Source organism: Platalea leucorodia, assembly GCF_965183815.1.
Source record: "Platalea leucorodia genome assembly, chromosome: 6".
In the NCBI taxonomy this organism is placed as follows: Eukaryota; Metazoa; Chordata; class Aves; order Pelecaniformes; family Threskiornithidae; genus Platalea; species Platalea leucorodia.
Genome location: NC_138828.1, coordinates 2,977,322 through 2,989,211, shown reverse-complemented (window position 1 = coordinate 2,989,211; position 11,890 = coordinate 2,977,322). Strand labels below are relative to the sequence as shown.

At 46.5% G+C, this 11,890-nt stretch overlaps 1 protein-coding gene across 1 annotated transcript in view; it reads right to left on the bottom strand.

The window, feature by feature from the left end:
- FRAS1 (Fraser extracellular matrix complex subunit 1) overlaps window positions 1-11,890 on the bottom strand; it is a gene marked incomplete at its 5' end in the record, with an annotated part of 172,214 nt that overhangs the window by 28,539 nt on the left and 131,785 nt on the right. The window contains 10 exons of the mRNA XM_082315032.1: window positions 285-481; window positions 1,558-1,693; window positions 2,436-2,598; window positions 3,045-3,193; window positions 4,646-4,893; window positions 5,478-5,603; window positions 6,319-6,450; window positions 7,169-7,201; window positions 8,038-8,175; window positions 8,661-8,781. Of these exons, the coding sequence (XP_082171158.1) occupies window positions 285-481; window positions 1,558-1,693; window positions 2,436-2,598; window positions 3,045-3,193; window positions 4,646-4,893; window positions 5,478-5,603; window positions 6,319-6,450; window positions 7,169-7,201; window positions 8,038-8,175; window positions 8,661-8,781 (1,443 nt within the window). The remainder of the gene's footprint in view (window positions 1-284; window positions 482-1,557; window positions 1,694-2,435; window positions 2,599-3,044; window positions 3,194-4,645; window positions 4,894-5,477; window positions 5,604-6,318; window positions 6,451-7,168; window positions 7,202-8,037; window positions 8,176-8,660; window positions 8,782-11,890) is intronic.

Here is an 11,890-nt window from a genome sequence, read left to right as displayed (position 1 = left end):
GGGCTACACCAGTCTCTCCAAATCTACCCGGCATCGTGGCTGCTTCTAAGAGGGAGGAGACACCAGAGAGATAAGCCCTGGGAAAAGGCTGCAACGCACAACTGTCCTCTGGCGTCACAGGTGAATTATGTGCCTGTACTAGGGGAAGGAAACAGAAAGGAGGACGAAAACTCCCTTTAATCCCCTTCCCACGTATTAAAAAGGAGTGAGCAAAGCTTGCACTTTAAAAGTCACGTGTCTATGTGAAAGGAGAGGGCTCTGGCAGCCAGCGAGCACAGGCGTACCTGAATCGTGATGTTAATGCTCTGCACCTCAGACTGGCTGAAGCCATCGCTCACGTAAAAGCTGAAAACATCACTTGTTGGCTCGATGCTTTCGTGGACGCTCTGGAAGTAGTAAATGCTGTTCTCCAGAACATCTTGAAGGGAAAAGGATACATCTGCAGTCACAGCAGACTCACTCTGCGGGCCAAAATTCTCACCTGCAAACCAGAATATCACTAGTGAAAGGATGTTCAGTTCACTGATAAGCTAAAAATAAAAGCAGCAGGATTAAGAGAAGAATGGCACATTGCAAAGGGTGCTGAAGGATGTTCATTCCTACAACATGGCTTTCACGCATCTCGCGACCTTTGTAGAAAGCAACATCTGCTGCATTAGCGCTGCATCAGAGTAGGCATTAGGGAAGCTGCAGTTTTATGCGTAGTACAAGCAACCCCACATCCCAGAATTACTTAGGCTTTCTTCAGAGACGAGACAATGGCTAATGTGCCATCTGGCCTCAACACAATCTCTACATCAAGCTTCACCTTGCAGAACTAAGTCTCGCACCTAAGAAAATCACCCAGCCATTGCCTGTTCAAGGAGAGAGGCTCACTGTTACCAAAATGGCACACGCTGGAGTTCATTCGTTGGACATGATTAGGAGGGACGATGTGTAATGGTTAGCAACCTGTGCTCTCCAGAGGAAAAGCAATCACTGTTGTAACAAGCCATTACGCTGGCCAACCCACAGTGATATTTTACAAAGGCAAGTTATGATTTAAGTAAAATGATATATGCCACTCCTGTTCGGACCACACACAGGATTAAGCAGACAGGTCTCCTGGATGAACATCTTTGGACAATATGGTATAAATCCTACCTTTTCTTGATAATACAATGAGATAAGAGAACGTTACCAGCCATGTTCTGCTACAGCTCTCACAGCCTTAAAGCTTGCTGAGACATTTAGAGGAATTTAGCAAAGTTTGTTCTGCTTAACAAGGACAGCCAAAATAAAGCTTGATGAAAATACAACACATGGGCTTGAAAAGGCTCGTAATGCCCTGGTCTCACAACATAGACCAGTCTCCAACAAATGAGAATTAGGAGGAAATGCTCCCCAGAGGCAGTTTATCTCGTAACGCTGACCTTACGGGCTCTTTACGATCAACTGATGCCAACCAGCACCGCACTGAGGAACTGCGGTGCGACAAATCAGAGTGTGCTCCAGCATGGCAATTCCTATGTTCCCTTTCATCAGCCAGGAGGAAGAAGAGAGAGCCACGCAGTTTACCTGTCTTAGTGTTTTCAATGTAGCCGTACATAGGTAGAGAGATAACTGTGACCCTCAGGTCTTCCTTGGCAGCAGTATCATAATCAGCAGCTAAGTGGTGATGAGCCAGCAGTGGGACCCTGCCCCCCTCATCCACCTGGAAAGCAAAACATAAGACAAAACTACCATCAACGCACACAACACACAGCAACACACAAATCGTTACTGAACAAGTCGGCCTCTATGCAAGAGGCTTGCCCAGTCTCTGAAGTCCTGTCCCATCCTCCCCTCGATCTGTTAAGTACAAAATCCGCTGGGAGGTGAGGTGGGATGGGAAGAACAAAGCCTGCCTGGCCTCTGAGTGCTTTATCAGGGCAAGAAGAGAACTGGCAGAGTCATGCTGACCTCTCAGGAAGGCGAGATCTGCATTTCTTGTTGAGGGGAGCCTTTTGAAGGCAAGGGAGGGGGAATGCAAAGCGGGAAAGGAGGAGATGACTTCAAAAGGCTTTGATAAGGAGCCTGAAATGCTGTGTATCAGCCCAAAGCACCAGATGTTTTCAGACTTGTCTTCTGCTCATCTTTTACACACAAGCTGGTGAAATAAGGGAGAACATATTAAACAGGGATAAGTCAGACTTGTTCCACTGATATCAACAGGGCACCCTAGGGAGAACCCAGCTCCTGACGAGAACAGATGTAAGCAGATGAGGTTCAGGGATGACACCGTACTGTCAGCCTCCTCTAGCCTCCAAGTAATTTGTTACCCCTTTGCACTCACAGGATTGCGTGTGCAACACCCTGTTTCTTCGGTGATTTCCTCTCAGTGCAGGAAAGCTGTTCAATTCCTCACATCTAAGACATTCTCATCACTGTTCCTAGTACCCTGGGGAGCCACTTACAGTGATATGGTCAGCAAAAGCAATGAGTGACGGTGCTGTCTGGGCAGACGTGATAGTGATGGTGAACATCTGTCTGTCAAGCCGGTTGTTATCAGCATCAAAAACAGCGAAGTGGAAGATGTCCGTAACTGGCTGATTGCTGGTCTCAAACGTGGTGGAGTAGCTGTGGAAGTCAGAACACAATCCGGGTCAGGGAGTCTCACTGACAGTCAGGCAAATACATCTCATCCCTGCATTCAGAGGTGAACGCACACCTCTTGAAAGAGAGGCAGTATTTCAGTTCCCAACCCTTCTCCACATTAATTCCCTGAGTTCATTTAAATCACCATTTTACGTGTTTCCTACCTAAAGTATCACCATGACATTGCTGACACAGAAAAAATTCCCGTAATTTGAAGCTCCACCAGCTACTGGCATTTCAGACACCCATAAACACCTAATTCCGCATGCAGGAAACGCTCTCATTTATAATCTCATAGGATACAAGAGCCAAGAAAGGAAAAAATATCTTTGGTACACTGTACTAACATAATACAGCCCAGAGATCCCTGCGGAAAGCCCACCGAGCTTTAAACTGGCATGGCTTGAAGGAGAAAAGCTCTTTGATACCTGATCCTCTGGTTGTTGATGTCTTCCATGGTGAAATTATAAACCTTGGAAAGCTCTTCATCGTGAGAGCCAGACATCCGTAAGAGGGTGCCATACGCAGGCAGAGATATTAACTGGATTCTTATCTCTGAGTCAGGAGAATTGTTGTCCTAGACATGAAGAAACCAACCAAACCAAGACAAGATTAGCTTTTGTTTCCCTCCACTACAAATGGAAGGAGGAATAAAATGTTTTAGAGGGAAATATATCAAGCTAGCTGGGTCAGACCCACAGCTGATGAATATTAAATGAAGCTCGATTGATGAGAAGAGAGTCAATTGGGTTGACATTCTCGGAATCTACCACAAAATGTATTTTCTTTTTCTCTTGGCTAAGAGAGGTTTTCTTTGTGTCCTTGTATCGCATCAACACAAGCTCCCAGACATAAACCTGATTTTTTTTTTTTTAAAACTACTCTCCATTTCTATTGGACCGGACCATTTATGTCATATGCTTTTCCTGACTCCAGATAAAGCGAGCCAAAATTTAGCTGATAGCTGGCAGAGGGAGTAACTGTTGCCCACCAGTGCACAGAGCTAAATTCAGTTCTTAGTAAAACAAAGGTTAATGTGGAACAATGCCGCAAAAGCCAGATTCACATTAAACTAAAAGCTGATTTTGGCTCTTTTTAACTACATTAAGTACAACCACCTCTATGATATCACAACTCAGATGTCATCTTTATTCTAGAAGTTTTTGTTGGTTGCTTGAAAGGTAAGACCCAAAGCAGAAATCATCATACCCTCAGCATACATGTCAGGAATGAAATCCTCTCGTCCCTAACTGTTCTCTTACTCAGATTAAACCTCAACAGCTCCCTTGTCAGCCTTCCTCCTTAAGAGAACAGGACAGACCCCAGACTTGTATCCTTGGAAAAAACATTCATCTGCCTTCTTATCTTACCTCCACCCCTGCGGTTCCCTAATCATCTCTGACAGCCACCACCTTAGGTCTCTCCAGCCTCACACGTGCACTGCAGTCTCTCCTCCCTCCTCCCTAAGGGCAGCACATCGGCACACCTCAAATCCACTGCTAGTCCATTTGCTGCTAAATCATCTGCAAGGAGTAAACCACCTTTCTGCTGAATTTCACCAGCAGGATAACTCTTGTACCAGATGCAACCCCTGGGACCAACTCCAAGCTGCCAAGCATCTTAGGTTGCTTAAACCTTCTCCCTTCAAATATGTCCAGACAAAAGAATCAGGCAATTTTGGAAGGGGCATGAGGGGGCTGAAATTTTCAAGAGATTATCACTTAGCAAATCCATGTGCTTTATTAGCAAGCCTGTTTGATACAAAAATCTGGCATTAACTCAGTTCTCATGTTTAGTGCGGCAGTTGACCTCTGTTACAGTCAAACAGGAATACCCTTAAACCCCTGTTGGATGAAAGAGTCTATTATCCCCTTTTTGGCAGCAGTAGTCAGGAGACAGTCAAAACTCGAGCTCTCTACCAAGAATCCACATGGACAGCAGAGAGGTGCGTGTGACGAAGGGGCTGTGGGGGGATAAGGAAAGGGAGGCTGGCCGCATTCACTGGGTTTAGAAATAGAGGAAAGCTTACAATATAAGCGAGGTGCAATCGAGAGAGAGTCGCAGAGCTTTTACTAGCCACGGTGATTGCCAACAAGCAGCCTGGGGCCAGCTGCGGACCGTTGTTATCCAGCAGGGACACTTCCACCCTCAGCACCGTGGACACCGTGGTGACGCCGTCGGTGACAGAGATTTCCATGCTGTCTTCTGCTGCAGCCGAACCATCATGTAGGTACTGCAGAGCATTTCGAGTGACGTCCTCGTAGGTGAAAGTGTCACCTTCCCAAAAAGAAAATGCACAAGTCAGACTCTGTTCAGAGCACCAATCCAATTCTCAATTCAGCTAAAGACTTAATCACGTACTAAACTCGCATTTAATACCACCCTTACAGGGATGTGAGTTAGGAAGACATTTATTAAGGAGCTAGTATATATGCAAGGCAGAGGAAAAGCTGTAACCTTCACAGTTTCACAGACACAGCGACTCTTCGCGATTCTCTGGGAGCGCACAGATCCTCCTTTCTTCCCAGCTGCTTTGGAAGCTCATCCCTGTCACAGCTAGATAAGGCTTCCCTCTCCAGGCCTTCTGCTTGCACTACTCTCCTACAGATAATATCTGTTCACCTGATCACGCACTGGGAACTGCTGCCACCAAAATCTACAGTAAAACTCCACAGGACCAAATGGGAAAATGTCTTTCATGCACTCTTTCCTGCAGTCACACGCTTCCAGGCAGAAAATTCACACCCTTGTGGATGCAGCCATATCTGCCAGAGGCATGTGTCTCCTCCTGGTCAACTAAACCAGCTAGGTGGACAGGCTGACCCCTCTCCTGCGCTGAGGAAGACTTCTGTTCAACTCACCTGCTCTCATGCGCTCCTGCACGCCTGTGCTGTGCTTCAGCACAATGCCATGATGAGGAGGTTTCACCAGCTCAAAGAAAAGACCCTCAGGAGCTGTATCTGTGTCACTCACGGCTAACTGGATCCCTGTGCCGGGGAAAGAGAGCACAGCTTCAGTATCCTCAGACACTATGCTGGGAATATCCCTCAGGTTTTGTGGTGTGCTCTTGTGAATGGAGCCAAAAAACTGTAATTCAGCTGGTATGTGAAAAGTAAAATAATTCTGCAGCTGCCCTAGTCCAGAAGCTTGCTGGTTTCATGGCAACACTCAGTTCCCTGATGATGCTCAGATCAGAGGTTGTGTCAGAGAACTTATTGCCAGTACGGCTCACAAATGACAGCTATGCAAACTCTCAGCTTATGAGAGAGATGTGCACATGTTCATATAGCAGGGGCGTATCTACAAAAACCCCAGAGAACCTCCTGACACAAGCAGAAAGTGGCTTATCCTAAACAACCCAGTGGACTAGATCACACCACTAACCAAGAGTTCAGCAATTGCAGAGCAGCCTAAGAGGGAAAAAGTAGAGGAGCAGCAGGTCCCTGATCGTGCTCTCCTCTGCCTCAGCCAGCGAACGGACCTGCCACATGCTGGAGGAGTACTGCCATACCCCCAGGCACTTTTCTGAGGCACCACTGCACAGTTTTCTCAGTCGTTGCTGCTACACCTGCACAACCACAGCTCCTTAGCTAAATGACAGAGGTGAGTGAGACCAAAACTCGCTCCATCCATGTGGCCTCCTGGCAATAAACACCGTGCCTCAGGCTGAGCTCTGCACCCCATCCCTTCCCCCCTACTCACCAATGGTGGCTTGGCCCCCCTGCCTGACCTCCAGGAACGGAGCTGTGATCTGGAAGACCGGAGGCTGCTGCTCCGCAGAGAGCAAATGAATGACAAACACCATCTCCGGGGTCGTGTGTTCTCCATCAGACACTAGACACAGACAAAAACCACACCTGAGCACAGGGATGTGTTTTCAGGGACTCACCTGTACAAAATCACCACCCCACATCGTTGACTTCTCTCCCACCTTGTCAATCCACACCTTTGTCCATGGACACACACACAAAATTCACACCTGCCAAGTGTATTCATCTTTTCCCCTAACTCAAGTCCTAGCAAGACAAATGTAACTTGTAAGAGTCCGTGTGTGTGTGTGCATGTGTACATACTATCTTCCATACATCTATCAGGTGGGCTCGTAAGTCAGAACATGGACTTCTCCTTGCTGGTGGATCACTTTGCATATCTGTGCTAGAAAGCACACGGAAAGGGAAAGATATGTTAAACAAGCAAGCAGCTTATCAATAGCAATTTAACCGTGGAAATGTTTCCATGCTGTATTAAAAAAAATAGCAGAGTAAAACTCTGATGTCCTTGTTCACACTGGGGGAAAACAGGAATGAATCAGGCTTTTAGGACAGATTCCAGGCAACCGTTGGAAAAAGATGTCTCTACTGAGCTGCAGCTTAGCTTCTATAAAACACTGTTGGGACACAGATGAATTAATATTCTACGTGCATTTCCAGAAATTCCTACTGAGTGCCCGTAAGTGGGCTTGCAGCAGAGAAAAGGCCAAGAATAACAGGCAACGTGAAGGGCACAAGGATAAAAACTGCTTTGGCCAGGAAAGAGCAAATGGTTCACATACCTGTGAATCGGAAGTTCACCGACTCTGGGAGACCTGATGGGACAAACACAAGCACAGAGTAACTGCGGTCAGGACAGGAAAGCACGTACTGATGTGGATTTGAACGACTTCTGGAGAAAGCAAGTGCTGACATTCAACCTGACTGGAGTCTTTCCTCACCAAAGAAAGCACTCTTTCCTTGCCTTCGCTCCAGGTGATGAGAGAGAACATGCTACTCCCTCCTCCGAACTGTGAAACTCTTCTTGACGTCAGTGGATGGCACGGTGATGCACAGAACTGCATCTACCATGTACTGTCACTTCATCACACGATCCTGCGCATCAACTGGTCAAACATGCTTGAAGTTCGTCCTATTTTTGCCCCTCTACCTCCTGCTCCAGACTGTTTCTCCTCTGATGACAGAAACCTTCTAATATCCTGGCTAAATTGATTCAGTTCATCAATTTTAGTCTCAAGCTAAACCCCCAGTGCAGCAAGGATCTCAAGCATGGGAGGGGCAGCAGTTCCTAACCACACAGCAGCAGATCAGCAGTTTGCCCCCACACTACTAGCGTTGGCAATGCTAAATGCTGCGGTGGACATCGCCACATCCCCGTAACTCACTGAATGTCACTATACCAAACCAGAGGGGAAAATCTTGTTGAAGTCGCCAGAAATGGGTGATCTCAGAGGACCTTTCCAACCTTAATGATTCTATGAACTCTTGGTACGCTCCTCCAAGGCAGATTCCTGCTTCCTTTGTACCGTTCAAGCCTCATGCCCTCGCAAGTATGGACATAACCGTGAAGTCATTCCAGGACTGGAGGAAGACCAGCAGCCCAGCTACCTCTACCAGTCTACAGCACTACGAAGAACATTCAGTTCCTTACCCGCAAAGGAGAAGGCAATGATCTCTCTCAAGTGAGGAGCTGCAGTCGGCGGACGATAAGCGATCTTGCCGTGGTTTATATCTGCTTGGGTGAAATACCTGACTGGGGAGAGAGGCCTGTCTTTATGCTCCACGATACCTACGGAGGCAGAGAGCTCAGTATTAACGGGAGGAATCCATTTTATTTTTAAAACAAGATACCAAAGGCCACAGCTTCTTCTTCTCTCCCCAAGTACTTCTTTTTACATCTTCAGTGGTTCCTGAATGAGTCAGATGGCAATAACTGCATCGAGGATGGATTCTTGGGACATGAGAAATTAAACAGAGATTCCTCACCCAGTCATTTCTTCAAATACCTCTCACTAGAGGGGTGGAAAGCAGAAAGCCATGGGGTACAACATTCAATATATTCCAGACAATAGTAAGAAAACTGTCTGAACTTGGCAGCTTACTCCTAAACAAGCCAAAGAAGTCAAGTTAAGAAACAAGGTGTTTGAAAGCTAACGAAGGAGGCTGAAGAGATTAACAGATGCCTCCACAGAATTCCTCTGAGGGAAACATTAGATGTGCTCAGAAAGCATGGCAATTAATTTGGCAGCAAGCTGCCGTGTTCTGAATAGGTACACTTGCCTTGGCCAGGAAGGAGAGGGACAGTCACGTTGAACAGGATTTTCTCACTGGGAACCTCCGGGTCTACAAAGGAGAGGTGATGGGGCTCAATCACTGTCACATGGTCCTCCAGCACCTCAATAAACACATTTAGACCATAAGCATCAAGGCCAGAGACACGGGAAGATTCACCCAAAAATGCATTGAAAGAGAACTTGCTTTGCAAATTATTATTATTGTTAAATAAAAGAGAGTCTTTGAATTTAAAGGCCTAGTTCTTAGACCTAAAACTGACAAGGGATGGATGGGCTGAACCTTTACCAAGTCTCTCAAACTTGTACAGGATAGGGACTATTTGGGAGGAGATTACAGAGGACAACAAAGCTTGATAACGAGTAAAATTTGCTAGAGTCTTATGCGCCACCTAAACTCAGTTTCAGCTCATCTGTAAACCAAACCAAATGTGTAATACTGAAGCTGGGCGCTATCATGCTCAAGAGAAGAGAGCTCTATACAGGTCCACCTCTGTTAAGCCCTTTCTGGAGCATCAGAAGGGGCCTACCAGCCTATGAAAAAGAGACAAACACCTCCTCCTTCATAAAACTATGAGCTTATCCCCACTTTCAGGCTGTCCCGGAAAGTGGCAGTGTTTTTAGTGCACTCTGTCCCCTGCAGACGCACAACCTCCATGCTCACAGGTGGAGGAGTTTCTTTTTTGACCTACAGCAACTAAGAAGAGAGAAAGGCAAATCTAATTTAATAAAAAACTCCCTGGATGAAGATATAATTCATTGCCTACGTAGTTTTCTGGTATCGTCTGATGTGGCTGGACTGGATTTGCTTTTAAAAGAAATCTTGAAAATGACTCAGCCATTTCCATTAAAATATACAGGAGCCAAAGCTTTCCCTTTTGTTTTAAATCTGTTTAAAAATGTTCTGATCCTTCCGTTACAAGATTACCATTAGCCAAAGGCGGGCAGCGTGTTACAGGAATTACGGTGCTGCATGAACAGACTTAAGTGCACAAAAGCAGTTAACCTGCATGTGTTCATGAATCTTAATCCTGCGGAATTAACAGCGACGAGAAGTCACTGAATTAAACAGTTCAGCTGGGTATGAAAAGCATCCAGCTCATTTCATAATCACGAATAAAATATGGAGAGAACAAGCTAAATTAAGGATACGGGCAATTAATTCATCTGCTTTGAAACGTGAAACGATCAGGTTCAGGAACAAATTAGAGGTTTCCGCCAGCCACATCAAGCGCAGCCCACCGAATCGTGCTGGTTACACATCTGGAAGGCCACCCTATGAAACCTGTGTCCCAGTCGGCTGGCCTCGGGTCACAGACTGGATGTTGGCCTGGACACCGGCAAGGAGAGGTTTCCCCACAACAGCTCAGTACATCACAAATGCCACCGAACCCCCGGTTCATCTCTCTCCAGTGTTTTTCACCCAAACACATCAGAGGAGAAGCCACAGCCTATGAATGACGGTTTGACTGTTGTGAAGCAGTAAATAAAACCTCTATATGCTTACAAAATTCTCTCTCCTTCACAAACCCAACCTCGGTTTGCCTTCAGCTAGAGCGAAGCTCAGGCTCCTTTTACCAATATGGGGGAAACAGGTAATTGAAGAAAAAATAGTTGTAGATGTTATGTCCAGTTTAACCGCCAAAGAGTCACCAAACTTTCTCTGACCTTTCTCAGCAGGCACTCAAAGACAAGGCCAGAGGTATGTGAAGAACTTAACATTTTGTGCTTGCTCTTCAGCCAAGAAGCCCGTCTAATTCTGAAGGAGTTTGAAGACGGATGAACAGAACTCAATCACATTGATGCAAGGAAGCGCAGTTTTATGATGAAAAGATTTAAGGTTATGGTTGCTTCACAGTTGCCTCCAAGGCCTATTTGTCTCTCCCAAAGGTAGGACTCGCAGGTTGCGAGGCGCCCCTCAGTAAAACGTATTTTATGGCACTATTGAATTTTGTGGTGTGTAATTAGCTATAAAATCCAGCACTGCATGGCTCAGCCAGACACCTCTCCCATCAATTTTGTCAATAATGACAACAACAAAAAGTCAAGAGCAGAAAGATACATCGCTGGCTATTGCTCCAAGTAGCAGTCTGAGCATGTTTTATTATTGCCCATGAAAGGTCGCCACTATTTTAAACCCTGACAAGGCCACTGTGTCAGGGACTTTTCGCTAATCCCTCTCCCACCGCTTCCTTTGGCCTTTCCTGCTCCCATGCATGGCCGGCTGTGCTGGCTTAGAAGTCCTTCACCTCCCTTAGAGGCTCCTCCCGGGGACCCATCGCCCCTGGGAGGTCTGCCACATCTGCTCTCCTGCACTGCACGGGCCTCTCCGTGTGCTTTTGTCTGTCAGGGAGCGCCCAAGGGCACAGGATTTCTGTTTGATAATGCTGAGCATACTGCTGGCACCTCACACGCTCTAAATAAATCATCAAGAATGAACAACACCAAAGATGACTGCACGCTACGTTCAAGTTTGTAGACTCAGCTCTCCCTCTCCCTGCAGGGAGCTCCTGCCTGAAGGGCTGGCCTCAGCTCCGTTCCTGTTTCTTGCAAGTCCTCGTCTCTGCTTTCTCATCCCAGCCTGCCCTGTCTCACTCCGCTCAGGACTGCTGCTCAGTGGATTATGATCCTGGTCCCCCTCTGAAAGCCCCACAAAGCTGTGAGGCCAAGGTGATGTCTGAATCAATCTCCCTGCCGCTGGGGTCCTGGCTTTCTGTGCGTTTCAACGGGTGACCTGGGTGCAGAGCCCTGAAGCTCCCCTCTAGCTCATGCACTCGGGATCCCTCCCTACAAAACCAAAGAACAGAAGACAGCAGGAGAAGTACAGAGGAAAGCTGGACTTCACCCACATATGTGACAGGGACACAGGGAGAAGGCATGCAACAAAGTCACAGAGCTCACAAAACCAACTTTAAACCTCGAGGTCATCTTTTCAATTAACACAATCAGGGAAATAATGACATTAGAGAGACCACTCTTCCAAAAATGGTAATTCCTGGAGTTGATGCTGCAAGAAAAGGTAATTCAGTTCCACGGATGCAGATATAATGGGCTTGTCTGAATGTTTTCCACATACATTATAGTCGGTGTTCCTGATGTCAGAATGATGGATGAAAACCTTCTAATGTGGATGGGCTACAGTTCTGATAAAGTTTACAGTGGAATTACTGGCCAGATCTACTCATTACAGTCTCTTTAACCCACAGTTTTTCA